This window comes from Amphiura filiformis, chromosome 16, assembly GCF_039555335.1.
Source record: "Amphiura filiformis chromosome 16, Afil_fr2py, whole genome shotgun sequence".
Lineage (NCBI taxonomy): Eukaryota > Metazoa > Echinodermata > Ophiuroidea > Amphilepidida > Amphiuridae > Amphiura > Amphiura filiformis.
Window position 1 is genome coordinate 28133032 of NC_092643.1, and position 20744 is coordinate 28153775.

General features: G+C 38.7%; 1 protein-coding gene and 1 long non-coding RNA gene across 2 annotated transcripts; one reads left to right on the forward strand and one right to left on the reverse strand.

Annotated features, from left to right (window-relative positions):
* Nucleotides 1-1315: 1315 nt before the first annotated feature.
* Nucleotides 1316-2230, forward strand: LOC140172548 (uncharacterized protein F54H12.2-like). The gene has a single exon (XM_072195692.1). It carries the CDS (start codon nt 1316-1318, stop codon nt 2228-2230), a length of 915 nt encoding a protein of 304 aa, XP_072051793.1.
* An 8587-nt stretch (nt 2231-10817) lies between these two features.
* LOC140136546 (uncharacterized) lies at nt 10818-15038 on the reverse strand. The gene is made up of 3 exons (XR_011856683.1): nt 14820-15038; nt 11431-11598; nt 10818-11014 (listed from the first exon to the last, which is right to left on the reverse strand). It is a non-coding gene; the product is annotated as an uncharacterized lncRNA (long non-coding RNA).
* Nucleotides 15039-20744: the final 5706 nt, after the last annotated feature.

Genomic DNA, 20744 nt, shown 5'->3' on the forward strand with positions numbered 1-20744 from the left:
GTGATTTATTCAAGGTGGAGAAAGTTCTCAGAAAGAGAAAACGGAACGGAACGACCGAATACTTCGTCAAATGGTTAGGCTGGCCGGATAAATTTAACAGTTGGGTCGTGGATCTTCAGGACATTGAATAATACGTTTCATCACGCGAACATGGCGGTCGACGAGTTTTACGTCACGTTGCCGAGTAACAGCAGCTTCGACTATTACCCCTCCAACACTCTCAGCGATTTTACCACCAAACTATTCAAACCAATCGATCTATCCGGCGAATGGGAAGTAGCTTTGACGGAAATCATCTTCCCCCTTTCCTACTACAACATCACGGAACCTTTCAACGAAATCTTCTACAGCGGGATGGGTCTGAATTAAACTCCGACACGATACGGGTACCGCCGGGTTATTACAACGATCTGGAAGAGTTGTCCTTAGCAGTGCACGAACTTTTAAATTCGCTCGGAAAATCCAACATTAAACTGGTTTTGGACAAGAACACTCAAAAGTCAGCGTCAAACTCAAAAACAACGCCTTCATACAATTTCACCCGGAACTCGCGGCTATGCTAGGATTCGTGGAGAAGGGTCATGGTTTACTGTCATTTCGTCTCCTGCGTACTCACGAGGCCAATCTACCGATCGATTTAAACGCCGGTATGTACTCCCTCTACCTGTACACGGACATCATCGAAGACCAGATCATTGGCGACGCGTTCGCGCCTCTTCTACGCATCGTTCACATGGATAAAAAAGGTTCCGGAGACGTCGTCACGCGGACCTACCAATCCCCCCATTTCGTAAAAGTTCGAATGAAACATTTCGATACTATTACCGTACGTATCAGACGAGATACAGGTGAGAAGATCCGGTTTCAACGCGGCAAGATCGTCGCCAAACTTTGTTTCAGACCCGTCAAGACCAAATACTTTAAAAGGTGACATGGTGGGCAGACAGTACGGTGGTTACGTTCGGGGAGGGAGCGAAATTCCGGTGTTTAGGGGTTCCAGGATGCAAAGAGGATACGGTTTAGGAAGCATCCTTTCCGGTATGTTCCGTACAGCCCTTCCTTTCCTGAAGAGTGGGGCCAAAGCGTTGGGAAAAGAAGCTCTACGTACTAGCGTGAACATCGGTCAAGACGTATTGAGAGGACAGAATTTTAAAAAAGCGGCTCGTCGTCGAGGTCTAGAAACGGTGAAGAACATCGCCAGGAAGAAGCCAAAAGGTACTAAACGCAAGCGGAACGGAAAATCGGTCATTTCCTCGCGAGGCGGGACCGCGAAAAGATCTAAAAGAACTCCGGATATCTTCGATCGTTAATCAACATGTCAGTCGCTAATCGTCACTCTTGCCCCTGTTCCAAGTCCGAAACGGACCTCTTCAGTGTGCCCCCCACGCAGACGGACATCTTGAGCAGTCAGTTTGTGGAATTTAAGCCCCTCAATGCCGTGACCGGCGACGGGCCCCTGGAATTTACGGTACCCGGATCCCCAGACAACTACTTGGATCTCTTCCAGACGCAGCTGTACTTGCGAGTGAAAATCGTCAATCCCGATGGAACCAACCTACCCGCTAATGCCCTGTGCGGACCCGCCAACCTTTTTCTCCACTCTTTGTTCAATCAAGTGGACGTCTACTTGAACGATAGGATGGTGAGCGTCGCTTCCAACACGTACCCTTACCGCGCCATGATCGAGACGCTGTTGACGTACGGTTCGGACGCGATGGAATCTCAACTGACCAGCTCGCTCTTTTACAAGGACACCTCGGGGCGGATGGACGTCGTTAACCCCACCGCCGCCGATAATCAAGCCAACTTGGTTTTGAAGAAACGATACCAATTTACTCAACAAAGTCGAGTGGTGGACATGGTTGGAATGCTGCACGCCGACATCTTCTGCCAGGAAAAATTTCTGCTCAACGGCGTGGAACTCAAACTCAAACTTCACCGAAGCAAGAACGCCTTCTGTCTTCTGCGCGCCAATGACGACGACTTGGATGCCCAGCCCGAATACAAGGTTCAGATTATGGACGCTACCTTGCTGGTTCGATCCGCCAAACTTAATCCTACCCTGATGATGCAGCACGCCAAAGAGTTGGAGCGAGGAGTAACCGCCAAGTACCCTATACGAAGGGTAGATGTCAAAAGTTTCTCCATACCTCAGGGAACTTGTCTTTCATCAGAGAGAGCCTTTTTACGGACAATTGCCGAGAAGTATCGTCTTCGGTATGGTCGATAACACCGCCTACAACGGAGCTTACCCCCAGAACCCGTACCACTTTAAACATTTCGACCTCAATTACGCTGCATTGCACAGCAACGGCGAGACGATCCCTTGGAAACCTCTCAGACTTCGTTTCGACACCCCCAACGCCAAGGATCATATAATGGCGTACCAAACCTTATTTCAGGGTACTAACATCCTACACAAGGACCAAGGAGTACCTATCGATCGTGAAGAGTTTGCCGACGGATACAGTTTGTTCGCTTTCGACCTTTCGCCCGACGCTTCCGACGGAGCTCACTTGAACCCTATACAGACCGGTTCGATTCGTCTAGAATTACAGTTTCAGAACCCGCTGCCCAACACCGTCAATCTCATCGTGTACGCCGAGTGGGATTCTATGGTGGAAATTAACAAATCGAGACACGTCATCGCTGACTTTGATCGTTAAGGATGGATACGGTAGAGCTGCTTCGCAACGTCGAATCGGACGACGTCGTTCGTCGAACTTTCGGAGGGGTCCTACCCAGGGACAAACTACCCGATCTTATCGAAACATTTCCGTCTCCTTCATCGTCAATACGGACAGTAGCCGTGAAGAGGGCAGTCATTGGGTGGTGTTTTACCTCCAAAACGAAGATTACGGGGACTTTTTCGACTCTTACGGTAATTCTCCCCCATCGTTAGCCGCAGAATTTGAGGAGTTTCTTAAAAACAATGTCAAAAATTATTCTTACAACGATAAAAGATTGCAGGGAGATTTCAGTACCGTATGCGGACAATTCTGTCTTTTTTACCTATATCATCGATGTCGCGGTTACGATATGCGAGAAGTTACCCACATGTTTCATAAAGACGCGGACATCAACGACGTTCTGGTCAACGAGTTTGTGAATTTACAGTACGACGATAATCAACATGTACTCGACGGGGATTATCTCGTAAATCAAATTGTGCGACCTTTTAAAAAGTAGAATTTAGTTAAAATGCATGCTTGTAATCACTGTAGTTAGTTAATAAAAACACAAAGACAAAACCGTGTTGATTTTTACATTTTTATTAAAGAACCGTTTCTAATTAGTTATTTTGTCCTTATCCTCCATTGCCCGTATGGCATCGTCAATCTGGGGCGAGGCATCTTTCAAAGCCGTCCACTGATCCAGGGTCAGATTTATCCCTTTTCGTCGAAATCCGGCAGTCCATTCTTGGGTAACGGGGTGTCTGGAGTAATCTCGGATGTTCACGTACACTTTCCCCTTAAAAGATTGCACGACGACGAAACGATCGCTGTCCGAAATGGGAACCCTCAATACCTCGTCGGATACAGCGGGTCTCATCGGTCGCTGTTCCATGGGGTGTGGTTTCTTATACGGCGATGCTTTTTCCCGTTTACGCCACGCTTTAATATCTTTTCCTAACGCACTCTCCTCTTCCCATTCTGAGGTCATTTCAGTCTGATACATTACGATCCAATCTTTTTGAAATCTCAGGAAAACTGACTCGACCGGTCCTATCTATACACTCCGTTCACGTATTTGAAACGCCGCGTCTCGTTAATATTCACGCTTGACACCTTCATCACACTGATGCCAAAATATTTATTAAATCATTAAATATGCATCGTCACACCCCCTCATGATTATGTATTAGTTTGATCACTTTTTAACATATACACATATCGTTATGAAATAAATTAAATCGAAATGAAAAAATGAATTCAAATTAAATGAATCAATTCAAATTAAATAAATTGAACTGAAATAAATTACATTGAAATTAAATGAATTAAATTGAAATGAATTAATTTCAATGTAATAAACTAAAATAAAATAAATTACATTGAAATTAAATTAATTAAAATGAAATGAATTAATTACAATGAAATAAATTGCATTGAAATAAAAGAAAAGTGACTCTTTCATCATATTCATAACGTCACGTAGTAAATATTTCACCTCGTGAATATTCATGCAAATTAGCCACGCCCATCTCATGAATATGCTAATTAGCACCTCATGAATATTCATATATGCTAATTAGCACCTCATGAATATTCATATATGCTAATTAGCCACGCCCACCTCATGAATATTCATATATGCTAATTAGCCACGCCCACCTCATTAATATTCATATATGCTAATTAGCCACGCCCACCTCATGAATATTCAGCGTACAAAAAAGCCTACATTAACTACTGTGGAGTACTTTGGAGCCATTCCAATAACTTTTACCAGGTCTAACCTAACCTACACTCTCTACAGTCTATAGCAATTCTTCCACACCATCTACTTAGTAATCTCAATACTACAATTTAAATTACTGCCCTGGAAGGTGTTGATACACAAACTTCTTTCACCGCACCTAAATTATTCAAGTCAATAATATTACTCTCAATTAATAAATATTGATTAGAATATTTATATAATATATTATGCAGAAATAGGCAAGGAAAATATTAAACTGTTCCATGGTTTTCAACATATCATTCTCACTAGGTATTTGTAGTGAAATAGAGCTTTGAAAATGGTGCGCTACTGATCCAGCGTTACGATGAAAAGTGTAAAAACACCCACTTTCCTTTAGAATCATGTAACTTCTGAACAGAATGTGTTATCTTTATGATCTACAATTCTTAGAGAAGATAAAACTACTATAATTACAAATATTTAAGCAATTAACCCCAAATTGGTACAAAAATAGTTTTAAAAATCGGCAAAATGAGAAGTCGTCGGTACCAATCATTTTGATACACCCTGTATACCATTTCGTTACACAAAATGTAAATTTATAAAAATAATTGTACCTGTTGAATTTTATATTGTGGTTCAACTTTGAAGTTTGCATCATGCAGTTATTGTTAACAACATGTATGCACACAACACAGGGGCACTCACAATAGGCAATTGAACCCTACTGGTAGCGCTATGTGGTAGCTATAGGGGATGAACTAGTTAGCATCATAATATCAAAAAGTATAAAAGCTATGATTTTAGTACTTGCTCTATGTTTCAATTACTTATTCTTCTCCAAATATCTGAATCTTCTACCCGGTACAAGCTTTTGTACAAGCTTTAATAACGTTTGAACATACATATATATTAAAAAGAAATCCTACCATCTATCCAAACTCGCCGTGTTATTCCAATGCACATTTTGCTTCACCGGGCAGCCATGGCTTTGTCGTATTTGGTGTCATAACACCGTCATAGGTACAAATTTAGTACTTTCTGTCAATCAAGTATGGCTTATTCTCTACATGTCAATCTTTAAATAAGTGGCATAGTCCTTATAATAACGGTGGTCCGCCTTGATGAGTAAATGACAGCAAACAGCTCCAAACCAGTGAAAAATACCCCAAAACTCGGTCAGTGGAGCTCCGCTCGTACATGTCAATAGCGTCATTATCGATTGGATTAGTCGTCCGTAGCGGACAATTCGGTCGCTCATTGGATTAATATTATCAGGTGGTAATAAATTTGCATTGGACAATATATTACTATATAATGGTTTAGTACTGCATATATCGGTTTAATCATCAATAAGCGGGTTTATGGCTGGAAAGGTCACGGTGAATTTGCCGGGGAAGCATGCATTTGTATGAGAAAGGAAATCTACCATCTTATCCAAACTCCCGTGTTAATCCAATGCACTTTTTGCTTCACCGGGCCGCCCTGACTTGGTCGCGTTTGGAAGAGGAGTGCCACCAAACCGTAATAGGTACAAATTTAGTACTTTCTGTCAATAAAGTATGGTTTATTTTCTACATGACAATCTTTAAGTTATTAGCATAGTACTTACAATAACGGTGGAGCGCCTTGATGAGTAAATGATAGCAAACCAGTGAAAAATCCCCAAAACTCAGTCAGTGGAGCTCCACCCGTACATGTCAATAGCGTCATTATCGATTGGATTAGTCGACCGGAGCGGACAATTCAATCGCTCATTGGATTAATATTATCACATGGTAAGAAATGTGCATTGGACAATCGATTACTATAATGGTTTAGTTCTGCATATTTCGGTTTAATCTTCACTAAGCGGGATTATGGCTGAAAATGTCACGGTGAATTTGCCGTGGACAAAACTGCACTATGGTGCGTTACTTTTTAGCATTTAAAAGAGACGTAACAAAAATAAATAAATAATTTAAATGTAATTTTACATGTAAACCAGCCGCGAATCTTCAAATGCTGGCCCAAGCGATTTGCCGGCCACGTCATTGCAACATGTGACCTCGGTCAGACTTGGTTTCTTTACTTACTTATCTGGTATATAAAATATTGAGCAGTCTATGCCTGTATGTCTGTGTGACCAGCTATGCGTTTCGCCGTTCTTCGGTGTATCGATCTGGTATTTCGGATATTATGTAGTCTAGGTACAGGGCGTACGCTGTTGAAGGGGTGCTTTTAAAGGTCATTGGAGGTCAAAGGTGGTGAAAGGTTCAAATTTAAACTTTGTCCGATTGGGCTTAAAGGTGTTATCCTTGATATGAGGGAAATATGAAACGAGATTGTCGGAGGTCAAAAGTCATCTACAATGTAGGGCATAATATTAAACTTCGCCCGATTTGACGTAAATTTGGTGAAAGTAACTCTCCATACCAGGGCAGCCTGAACATAATCAACCTACAGTTATCCGAGGTCAAAGATCGTATAGGTCAAATGGTAAAGTATGCCCTATTGCGCTTAAACGTGGTACGACAGGAACATGTAAAAATTCCAAGCGTTTCATCGCGGTCAAACAGTATCGCTATCATGCTGCTGGTACTCTAGCACTACATGTGCCCTAGTATAATCAATGCATGCCGGGAGCCACGAGGACACGAATACGAACACACAGACAAATAGAGTGCAACGTGGAAGGTCAAGTGAGGTGACGAACTTTTTTGTGACTTCAAGTATTACTTGTATTTCATACCAGTCACACATTGTTCCTACCATCAATGGCGTAACTAGGGTTGGTAGCGCCCGGGACGCAATATTTTTTTCCGTAGTTAACATTTGAATAGGAGAAACTTATAATGCATAATGTATAGTGTTACATGTATTATAGGCTTGGCTCCACCACACTGCCATTAATTTTTTCTTACTTAACAAAAAGAAATTAAATTCATTAGATTTAAAATTCTACCAAAGGATTCACCGGGGTTCGAACCAACAACCTTTGAATCCATAGTCAGACGCTTTACCACTGTGCTACAAGTCGCTCTGCAAGAAATGCGTCTGTTTAACATACTTATTGATTACGGAATAAAGCGCAAACACACGATATACTATTACTAGTGAATACGGTATAATCTCCGATCAATAATGAACCCTAACCCTAACCCTAACCCTAACCCTAACCCTAACCCTAAACCTAAACCTAACCCTGACCCTAACACTAACGTATATGGTCGAATCCAACCAAAAATGTCCACGGGCCAAAAATAAAAGTCCGAAATAAAAATGTCTCCACAATTTTTTCCTTTTGCCCATTGATTGATGACATATTGGCCTTATAGGAACCAAAAGTGCCATTACTAATCTTGAAAAATAAATCCAGGACGTGTGATAGTAAATGTGATATCAAAACCCAATGTTACCTACGAATACCACTAGGATGCTTTCACTATCGCAATACTAATCAACTTAAAACAAATGGAATATTCCCATTAACGCTTTTTTCGTGTAATGTAGACCACAGGGTGTCAGGAAAATGCTAACTCAACCAGAAAATATTTGTTTTTATTTTTATAACGCGATCAATATGATCTTAGTCAATTTATGCTAGTTTATTTTTGAAAATGAAGTTTAGGTCAGTTTCTGTATTTTATTTATCAAATGAGTATGAATCAATTTACACATTGTATAAGAACGAGTATGATATATGTTTTCAAGAATATTAGGAATTATACGCATACACCTAACGCTTTATACAATGAAAAGGTGAAGAAACCCGGGTATTCGTAGGTAACATGAGCGATTTAACAATATCTATATTGAGTTTATAGGTTTAAATTTTGCTATTATGGTAATGAATTAATAAAATGGTAGTTTTAGATCCCTTTCAGATGGTACGTCCAAATGAATAAATGCTATTACCTTAGATCAAAAAATTGTTGATGCTTTTAGCAAGATTTTGACCACTTCATTTTGATATACAAGTAGTTAATCAGCAATTTTACATAATAAATAATTGTTGAATGAATCCGTATTATGGGTAATAATAGTGTCCTGGGATACCGCTTAAAGTTTTTGACAATTAATTTCCATTGGTAGGGACACTTCATTACACATGTCATGTATTATGCTGTATTCGTAAGTAACATTTCAGTATTTGTAGGTAAGAATTAGACTTTTGGTGGATATCGCAATCAAAACTTCATTTTATAAAGCACTTTGAAGTGATTATATTCCTTATGTTCGTTTATTGATACTTAAGACCCTATCATGTATTAATAATGTCGGTTCACAACGGTTGAAAGAGGATTGAAGTAAGAAACAAAGGCACTAAAGTGACTTTAATTTGCTTAATTGCACACAAATTGCTTAAAACCATTATTGCAGACTTGTGAAGTCCATCTTGGAGTCAGTTACGTCTTGTGGCCTTTCGTTTGAGGGCAACTACAATTAGCTTTATACCAGGGTCCATCAATGTGTTGTCTAGATCATGAGACAATGAGAACAGTCGTTTTTTCCATGGTATTCGTAGGTAACCTTAGCGAAAACGTCAAAAGTTACCTTCGAATAAATCAATTTGGACACAAATTACTAAGAAACCAGAAGGTCGGTAAACATTTAAAATGAAGCACACATGACAGTTGACAAATCCAAGTATTTATCCCCTTCTAATCTTCTTTGAATCTGATTTTTCTTTCAAATGAGCAGACCGTCGTCTATTTCAGTACATATTTTCACCAATTAAGCCGTATTCAGTTCTGCATGGTGGGCATGTATGTGAATTCGCAACTTTCATTGACATATGATTTGATAGCAAACATACAGGCCTTCGTTATGTACCAATATGGGCATTGGCATGAATGGCGGTGTTTCACAATACTGTCATGATGTCAAAATGTATTCGTAGGTAACATTCGGTTACCGAAATTTACCTACGAATACTTGCTTTTATTGTTGACATATCAGAAATATTTAAACGCAGGTTATTGAAACTTGGTAGAAATAAAGAGTGTATTACCCTGCACCTATTGCTTAACTATTGTTTACTATTCTCTCACTTTGTGGAAATGGCACAGCTTTTAACATGTATTCGGAGGTAATGCATATTTTTACCAAACCTACCTTTGTGCCATTTAGAATTTCTGGCAGCTAAACACAATAATAAAGATGTCCGAATGCAATGCATTTCAGTATTGGACATATCAAAGCTTGTATCAATTGCGCATTTATTAGTGATTTCCATTTTTAAAGATATATCTAGTGCTATGAAAAATTGTATTCGTAGGTAATGTAAAAAAATACCACTCAAAAAATTATCACAAAAATTCATAATTATGTACAAATATGTGAAAAATTGAACAGGCAATCTTTGAATACACACCTTTCAGGAAATCAATTTAGATTCAATCCAATGACTTCTTTTCTTTTCTTATTTAGATTTTTTTAAAAAGACTTTAAGAAATATTTTGAAAATATGGGTAAAAATAGCATGTTTTGGGGTCTCTGTGTCTAAGTTTTTCACAGAAGGGGTCTTATTATATATGGCGCGAAGCGTATGATCAAGGCGAATAAACACAATACAAAAACGAATGCCAATTGATTAATACTTTTAAGTTATGGCCCTGAACATGCCGTGTACACTTTTCGTTGGATTCGACCATATAATTGCCTAAACAGGCTCCCTATTCAAATGTGAACTACGGTAAAATAATCCGCGCCCGGGACAAGAAACAAAATTGGCGCCCCTAGCCCCTCCCCCACCCGATAATATCTTAGACGCGGGCAGTGGCGTTGCTAGGGGTTGTTGCGCCCAGGGCTAAGGATATATAATGCCCCTCCTTCTTGAAAAAATTGAAGAAATTTTGGACAAATAAGGCCTACCACTAATTAATTTTGGTTACTAGGAGTTGAATATCGGTATTAAAATATGTTCTTTCAATTGATTTTGTGCTGAAATGCGCGCGAAGCGCACGAAAATTTTGACTTTCATCGCTTGGAGGGGCAGAATCGATGCTGAATTGGTCAATTTGGCGCCCCTTAGGGTGGCGCCCGGGGCACGTTGCCCCTCTGCCCCCCTAGTTACGCCACTGCCTGCCACACGCTATACTCTGAGATCCACTCACTGGGTTTAGCAGTTTAGCCGTTTTTGTGATTACCATGATCAAAATACCCCACACCGGGTTATCACACATTTCCTTTGTATTGTATTAAATTTCGACATTAGTATTTCAAAAGTCATTCTCATATCAAACTTTTTTGAACAACAAATCAATGATGTCTTATGGGATCGATCATAGTAATTGGACCCTCTCATGTGCTCTCAGGTCCCATAAAAATATGTAAAAACGTTGCAATCCGAGCCTTTAACAATTTCCCTCCCCAAAAAGATATCAAATGGCAAGCAAATAGTACTCACAATATAATGCTATCATCCATTTCATGCCCGTTTGTCAGAATAAAGTCTAAAAGTGAAACATTTCCTGCGTAATATTCTGGAATTGCGTAATATTCTGGAATGTTACCATCGATGCTCCTGTCTGTAATTCCAAGTTGAGGGAAAAGCTTCCGAATTTCGTACAAAGCAATGAAGATAAGTTCTAACCAGCCGCCGTACGTGATTAACAATTTATCGATCCTGTTAGAAAACAAGAATTCAATATTATAACGTTTACGAACCTTGTTTGGAAAATAAACCTTTTAATTGGTCTACATCTACTAGTCCAAAGGTTCTCTATGGTGATTTTGAACGTCCAAACTCTTCAAAACTGGCTAAATACGCGACCTCGCTTCGATACTGGAGAGTGGTCTTGGATAGATCGACGTGCGTACGATCACTACGTTTGGAAATCACAATCTCTTTATTTACGCGTTACTCACGCACAGTCGCACACGCTGGCGTACATCGCGTAGTATACGCAAAAATTCGTCACGCTATTGAAAGCTGCGTTCATTCAATTGGAATTCCCATTATAGATCTGTAAATAAAATAAGTCCATTGTAAGATATGCATCGAGAGCCGTGTAAGTTACTTCGAATTCGAATGAAAATTACCTGAACATATTCGTATTGCAAAAGGTTACCGAGGGAAAATCCAACTTGTCCTCCTCCTTAAAGGAAAATTTGGTATTTGTTGGTCTCTCGATGAACTTCACAGTAGAAAGAAATATTTGGTACGACAGTCCAGACAAGGCTAGCAACACAACCACTAGCCAGAACATTCTAAAAGTAAAGAAAATAATATCAACACCTTTGGAGATAAGCCATGGGCATTTTATGAGTAGATCCCAGGGAATAAATCCCCCCGAAATATAGATAGGGGAATGAACCATACAATCACCCCCACCCCATGTTGACACCTGTATGTGTGTTTCTGACCAAATTAACCTCATATCGAGGGCTTAGAGCCAGAAGTAGCTATATCCACAATTACCGTACATGTTACTCATTTCGGCAACAAATGGACGGTTAATGCTGCGCTCTATAATATAATGTAAGTGACTTTGGAGTATGTACATGGTCACTTGCGTCTAATTAACCATGCTAACTGTTTAAGTGACCCAAAATCACTTGCATTTAATATTATGGAGGGCCGAATTAACCATCCGTTTGTTGCCAAAATGAGTAACTGTGAAGAAATCTACGCCACTGGCCATAGGGCAGGGTGGCAAGTCAGTACCCTCTGCTCAAATGCAGAGGGTACTGAAATGTTGTAATGAACTTTACGATTTGTCATTTGCATCTTCCGTTTGGTGTATTTTAGACCCCAACTTAACCCATTTTGAAACATTTAGTATTACAGTGCCAAATTACCGCGCGCTTCGGGCGCATTAATCTCGGCAAACCCATTCTGTGAATAGATCTGCGAGACGCCCAGTTGGAAATACCATTTTTTCATCTTAAACTTGAACACAATCACGAATCTCAAAAATGGTATTATTTCTACTGTATTATGTAAATCATAAATATGAGTTCTAGGGCAGCTCCGCTGACGTCTGAATTAAGCATACAACTCATGAGCTGGAAAATGGCGGGACTAAATTAACCAAACGTTGTAAAAGGCCTATGCATCTTCCTTTGCACGATTTTAGGACACATGTCCTCAACTGTGTTCATTTAAGCTTTGAAATTGCAATATTTTTCGCGCGCCCGCGTGTATAATTGTCCCGATAATGTTATTTAAGTAGCAGATCAGTGCGACGTTTCGGAAATAGTGTCCTTTGGCTTGGTAACTCAGGTACATCCTCCTTTGAATTTTGCCATTTAAATAGCAAATTTTGAAGTGCTACGTGCGCACTTTATCAAAATATCTTACGCTTTTCCTGATAAAGAAATTCTGGGGACGGCTTGGAAAAACCTGGGTTACAGTTGTGGGGAGGGGTGTCTCCCATCCGAAGAGCCAGGGGTGGCAATCATGTTGGCCAGGGGCCAGCAAAAGGCATATCCGGTCATATACTAACCAAATTTATTTATCGACACCCCTCCCCACCCCGAGAAAATTGTCTAGCGACGGTCCTGCCAGTGTTGCAGGTTGTGGCCAACCCCATCCGCGTGTAGCAGCAGCCACAGTACCAGGGTTTTACACAATGACAAATGTGGAAAATTATGATCACAGGATATTATCAGAAAAGCCTTTCAAACGCGATGTTACACATAAGTGCATGATTGGCCGACATTGACTTTTGCAAATGGGCGTATTACTAGGATATTTTTCAATTTTGCCAATATTGACATGCACTTGCTTCATTAAAGCCATATTATAACATTTGCTGAGAAGAACGCCCTCAAAAAATTTTAAATTCTGTTTTTACACGATTGTAATGTACTTTAGTCAATAAAGATACTCTACAAAAATCAAGACTTTAGGTGTTGTAGTTTTGTCAAAATCCGAGATTTTGAATAAAACGATGGAACCGGCGTTTTATTATTACGATGGAAATATTAGTCGAACACGTATGCACAGTACGTACACGGCGTGTGGGATACACATACACACACACCCCGAGGACCGTACCGTATTACAACCGCGGGAGTAACATGCGTGGGCGCTAGTAGCAAATTCCAATTTTCTATGCTTTACCTCACTTGTTCGGCTCCAAATTAAAAGGGGACATATCTGACAGTAAAAGCTAACATTTTATGAAAATAAATACTAATCTATTTTTTACAGAAATGTTATAATATGGCTTTAAGTATGACTGATAATTATAATTCTGCGTATCCTTTTTTATGTATTAGTGTCAGAATATAGTCTAACGTGTGTTTTGCCGTTGCGATAAACAAGTGGCAATTTTTCAGTGTTTTTCACTGAAGCATTCCTTTGTTGCTATGAAGTCGTGGAGAACTAAATTTAATTGCACCATTGCAAAAAAAACAAAACATAGAAGGTCATTTGTCGCAAGGAAAATTGTCAAACTAAATGTCATAAGTGCTGATATCCTACCACTGGTTGCTTTTAAATTAGCCTTATTCAATTTAAAAAAAAATTGGTACGAATAATATTTTGATAAGATGTATTTTACATTTTTTTGATACATCTAAAATACATTACGCGACCGCCCTAATGGATTTATATCGATTTTAATTAATATGTCCCATGATTCTTCAAACAAATTAATGGAACCATCGCTTTTAATAATTCACCTTGCTGGATTAATTACCGTATGCTTTTTTTTTTTTTTGGTGTACTTTCCTCACTGCGTGATGCACACCGACATCGCCTGGCTAATAATTACTTTGTCAGCAGAGATACTAAAATAAATACCCGGGATCGATACACGTGAATTTGCTATGCACGAGTTTGATATGATAAGAAAATCTTTGGATACCGGTGTAGAAAATGATGAATATCTCCCGTAAAAGAAACCAGATGTGGTTCCTTGCACATGAATATATATTTTGAACAGATATGATAGTCGTTAGCTTGCGTCTTGAGACTGTAGCTTGCGTCTTGAGTCAAAAACTGACAATAATTCCGCAATAATTCTGATTTATATGTGCCGAATTATATAGTGCAGTGTATAGGCCAATCGTGAAGGTAGTCTAAAAGAATATGACCTATGGAGTACCATGCTCGACTGACACACAGCGAGGTCAGTCACCGAGCTAATCGGGGCTATTGTCAGTAGCCTTAGTCAGATGTCCTTCGGCCCATTATGCGACTCAAAACTATTAAACAGGTCGATACACAATGGCCATGCGTGGTGGTGGATTCAATCTACCATGGCGATTTCTGCCATGAAGATATCGGGGCGATGACACCATGTGATGTGGAAACAAATTCAGAAACAGTAATCTGGAGTTTAAATCTTGAGTCAATTTATCCCGGTAACAGAAACATTGTAGTGTTCGAATGTTCAAATTGTACAACTGTCAACCACAATCAACATTTGTAATTATTAGGGTATTACAGATAAAAATAAAAATTAAATGAACAGTCTTACCTTCTGAAGAAACTACCTTTCTGTCCAACATATTTCAAACCTGAAAAACTTGTTTCTTGTGTGTACTTTGTCAAACACGATGAACAGGTTGCATCACTAGCTTCCAAATGCTGTTCTTCCGGTGACTCAGTTTGGCTCCTCCATGTCTGAGCTTGAGCTGGATATGAAGTATATGACGGCGAAAAGGTCAGCGTAGATTTTTTGTCCGGATTTGCGCCAAGACGTGTTTGGAATTCCATATTGAAGGCAAACGTGTCTCTTTTAGAAGAATTTGGTTATTTGCGAATTTGAATACATTTTGTACGAAAAACTATCGCGTGCTTTGTTACCTTTAAATAATCTTAATTTACCGTTGTTACCTATTAAAAAGTGATGTCTACACAGAATGACGACTCAGTGCTCTGACATTGAGGAGTGTTTTATTATCAAATAGATGTAAAGCCAGGTTCCCCACTGTAAAAATCCCGGACCAGCCACATTTGCACGCTACATAGTCTGAAAAAATAAGATCCCGCGAATCACAAATTGACACATGTGACGAATGGTCGCGTGCAGCTAATTAACAATATATCTGTATAACTCCGTCATTGCGTACACAGGGCGTGGTTTACTGAAAAAGTGGCGACATAATAATATTTTCTAGAAGAAATGCCAATTTTGTTATGAATGATTATCACATGTCTCCTTAATACCTCAGAAACGCAAAAACATGTCTATATATATTAATCTTAATTGCAATAAATGAAAATATTGTTTTGTGTGTTTATTATTGCCAAAAGACAAAATGTACGATTTCCATTAAATTTTAAATGTTCTAATTCTTTTCCAAATGTAGAGAAATTATATTAGTAATTAGTCAAGAAGGTTTTCTGTCTATTTGAAGCTGGAAATAATGAGGTAAACTGAACGAAACACACTGACTGATGTGGAATTCTATGGGGATTTATTAAATGAGTTCAGGTGATAATTTTAAAATGACATGTTTGCCTTCTAGAAGCACAACTAATTTGATTCCAATATCTGTGATTTGATTGATTACGATAAAGTGTAATTAAGACATGCTGTGATGTGCCTGGAGTAATTCAATTTAATTGTTTATCTTTGTTTACAATTTAAAGCTATGTAATGAGAGATATGAGACATGGGAAATAAAACACCCTTGCAAGAGTTTGTATGTTATGACATGTTTTAGGGGAAACCCCTTTGGTCACAGTAAACAAACTCAATCAGAGTTATTAATATCACACTGGGAATTCTCATATTGCAATCTTTGTGCATTGCCTAATGTTAATTGGGAAAACTCCATTGCTAAAAAAGAAGTTAAATGTGACAGAATGGTCTATCAATAGCGTGTGAGTTGTGTAATGAGTAGAACAAAGTGTTCCCAAAGTTGAAAAATGAATCAGCATTGGAGATTGTGATGTACCCTGTATAATTGTATTTCATGAAATAGGGGAAGTTACCTTTCTAATCATGCAATAGTTTGTTTATTATGACATCATGGGGAAAACCCAGATGACTGCAATAACAACATCATTAATCAAGACTATTTATGTCAATGGGAAAATCCCCTGAGATAGTAAAGTGAACTGAAATAGTGGGAAAAACCCACAGGAAGTGATGTAATGTTAAAGGTGAATGTCTATTATTAGAACATTGGGAAAATCCCAGATTTGCTTCAAAACATCATGTTTGCAATAATTCTAGGCAGACCTGTATCGATATGAATGTAATGTGAATGGATGTAGCTATAGCTCTCAAAAAGAGAGTAAATAATGTTAACCAGTTAAAATCAGGATACTGAAAGAGTATTACTGAGTGTGGCCAGGGAGATCACGAGTTTCCTACAGTGTTATTTAAACCAGCCTCTGAGCGATGGAGATGGATGGATATTTTCACCGACAAGCTGGAAATATGGTTATTTCAAAGCTACGAAAATGGACCAAAGTAAGACATAGGGTCTACTGCGGATTGTGAAGGACTTTATGGAATAGGTTACAATTATTATCATCTGGATACAGATCTGACAGGCTGCAATAAATATCATTGAGACAGTTGATAGTGTTGATCTGGGCTAGCTAGCTAATATGCTTACAGTCCAATTCCTTCAAAGAAAGGAAATTGCAAACCAGAAATAATTTTGTATGATATTGTTTCGCTAATTATGGCATTTGTCATTATATCATGTTTTATTGAAGTTGTGAAATAAATGTTTCTTGAATTGAATTGAATTGAAAAATATTTTATCGAGTACTACTATTTGCCAGTGTTGTCGGAGAAGATCTAGAATACGTCCAAGAACGTACTTCTTCCAAGAATGGAATATATATTCTTCTGCCGATTTGCTGAAGTCTGGTTAAAGGAGCAACACAACTGTCAAAATAAGTGGGGACAACTGCATCGCAGTCCTGCTTCCTGAAGATATTGTGTGAAAGGTGGAAACAGCACCAAGTTTGGAGAAAGCAGCGCAAGGAGTTTAGTGTTGGAGAACGGCGCAAGGAGTTTAGTATGAGAACTGCGCAAGGAGTTATAAACGTGTTTGGAGAACACCATTTTTGTATAAGGATTTTATACGCAAGGATTTATAAATGCAAGTGCACAATGGACGTCGCTGATTTTCGCAGGACAAGTGAATAAGGATATATTACATCAGTCATCCAGAACATTGCAAGAACCAAGAAGAAGAATGCTGGCGAAGTACTAAATAGATAAAGAGTAATTATATTTGATTATTGTGTATGTGCATTTGTTGTCATATATTGTACCCCCGGGGGGGGGGGGGCACTTCAATTTGAAATGGATATAGGTGTAGGGCTGGCGCTTCCGCACTAAGGGGTATTCGGTGAGAGCAAAATGTAAAAAATATGGGGTCATTGGGTGAGAGCTTGATTTTGGGCATTCGGTGAGAGCAAAATGTAAAAAATAAGGGGTCATTGGGTGAGAACATGACCTTTTTTTAAATGGCATCTTTGGGTGACAGCCGAAATTGCGCCTCAGAAACCTTGAAAATCGAATTGCTAGTTCTAAATGGCTTCAAATTTCTTTGTTTTTTCAAAATAAGTGACAAAATCAGTGATAAATGAAAGTTGCTGTTCAAATTGAACAAGTAAGGGTCTTTGGGTGACAGATCAATTGAAAAAAATAAGGGTCTTCGGGTGACAGAGCATGTGTTTGTAAAAAAATATGGGGTCTTTGGGTGACAGCGACGCTGAAAAGGGGGTCTTAACAGCCCTACATACGCGTCACCTCCAAAGTTGGAGTGCCCCCCGGGATTGTACCAATAATAACGTGCTTTCAATTAAAGACTTAGATTTTGTTAGCTTAACCAAACAGTGTATTTGTGTTGTGCATTCGTGTGTGTTCGGGTAAAAGGTGATTTTGGCCTTGAGTCAAGTACGACTCGTAACAATATGTTATGGTCTTCGTCGTCATGCTGATAACTGATTCAATAAGCTTCTAAATTCTATCAAGTGGAATAGAGGGGTCTCCCCGTCAGTCCGAAATACCTTCAGTCCAAACCACCGCTAGTCCAAATTTTTAGGGTTAGGGTTAGGGTTAGGTTTAGGTTAGGGTTAGGTTTAGGGTTAGATTTTGGGTTAGGGTTAGCGTTAGGTAAGCTTAAAACTCGGACTATCGATGGTTCGGACTGACGGGCGGAATAGAAGGAGATTATGGAAATTGTGTTGTATGTGCTGTAATGTGAATACAGGAGATTTCGAGTACAAGAAGGTGCGTAACTTCTCTAAAAGCTGACGTTTAGTTTATGAAATAACACATCAGTTAATGTTAGTGGAAACAGCGGATATGGAGGCAGACCTGTTTTCATGTATTGTGTGAATGGTGAAATTAACATCATTTTGAGTACCATCGTTGCCCAAGGATATCATTGCTGTGGAATAATTACAAAGTTGGAACTGGATATTAATGGAACTTTGAGCGAACGGAACAGTGTCATCATCAACAAGAAGTGGATCGGATAAGTAACCGTTATAGATTTAAACTTGTGATATGTTGATGTACGCATGCGTGTTATATATGCCAGAATATTGTCCAATCATACTATACTTTTCATTAAAGACTTAAATTTTGTTAACTTAATCAAACAGTATGTTTTGTTGTGCATTCTACAGTGAATCTAGGTAAAAGGTGTTTTTGGCTTTGAGTTATTAACGACTCGTAACAATGTGTAAACATTACAAGTATGCAAAGTATCAGATTTGAAAAAATAAACTAAATTCATTAAAAAATATCGTACATTATCGCTTTAATACAGTGCATGCCCTATTCGAATGTATTATGTACCACGAGAATCATGCATTACGAACTATCACAGGCAAATAAACAGACAAAAGCTAATGGCGATGAGCCGTCGATTTATAGTTCGTAGTACTTTTAGGTATCTAATAGTTATTGTCTTCATTTGGGTTTCATTAGGCTGAAGCTTACACACGATATGAAATAAAATTCTCTTAATAGTCCGGCTGCCAAATAGAAGCTTGTTTTGATGTCCATAGTTTTGTTTTTGATGGATATTGCTTCTCAATACCACCAACTTCAAAAATAAGTTAAGTGGACCTCTGCTATCATTGGGCATTTTGAGATATGAAGGGTCAAAGTTCATACAGAGGTCAAAATATCTTAAAATGCCGAATGCTGACAGAGGTCCAGTAAATTTATTTTTGAAGTTGGCCGTCTTGAGAAGCAACATCCATCAAGACAAAACTATGGACACCAAAACAATGTCATACCCACTGCCAGCCAGACTATAATGCATAGTTAATCGTTGCTTTGATTGGGCATTATAATTAAATTTTGAAGTGCCATTAAACCCTGCAATAATTGAAACCTCTTTGCCGGCGACAGTATGGCCAAATTACTCTAAATTGCCTCTGTCCTGATATGGATATGCAGGCTTTGGCAAACAGTGTGTTTTCATGTGTATTTCAAACTCTACTGTTAATTGAAATTTGATGTAGAACGCTGCATAATTTTTCTAATAGCACTGTAATTAATAGGCACATATGAACAAGATTCATCTAGGCGATATTTTAATTTAAAAAAAAAAAATAAAAAAATAATAATAATAATAATAATAATAATAATAATAATAATAATAATAATAATAATTGTCATAAGCAATCTTAAACAGATGAGATTTTAAAGTCAATTTGAAATTACCAAGTGAATCACAAAGACGCAGATTCAAAGGAAGCAAGTTCCAAAGTGTAGGGTTTTTTTTACTCCTGTGTGACCTTTCGTGACCTTCTGCCGCGGTCACCGGGATCAATACAAAATGGCCCCACGTTTCATGAACTCAACTTCATGTGTGGAAACTCTCTTGTTTCTACCAAAAAGTTCACAATGGCTCCCAGTTTGAGAGCTGTCTGGTAGAACCCTTGGTGTATGTATAAAGGAAAATTAAGAAATGGAGCTCAGACAAACATTATAATAAAAGAGAGAAATCCGAACGGTTCTGATTTTTTCTCCTTTATTATAATTCCAGTTTGTCTGAGCTCCATTTCTTTATTTATTATATATTTTCTCAGGCATGTATCCTCTGGATCCTCGCATTTAATATTTAATGTCTCATATTGACTGATCTCCTGCTAGGACACAGCAGATAGGCCGCCCTCTCAATTTATAATTAATTTACATTGGCCGTGAGACATTTACGAGAGAATAAAATCATTACATGTTCAATTCGCCGGCAGATCCGCCATGACCTGCTGTGGCGTGTGGTGGTGAGCTGAACGACATGTAATCGTCAGTGCGCGCTGGTTCGAATCCGGACGGTTCTGATTTTTTCTCTCCTTTATTATAATGCCAGTTTGTCTGAGCTCCATTTCTTTATTTATTATATATTTTCTCAGGCATATATCCTCTGGATCCTCGCATTTAATATTTGATGTCTCATATTGACTGATG

Bases quoted from the DNA above. Each gene is read 5' to 3' on its own strand.
- LOC140172548 (XM_072195692.1), top strand. From the start codon at position 1,316: ATGTCAGTCGCTAATCGTCACTCTTGCCCCTGTTCCAAGTCCGAAACG.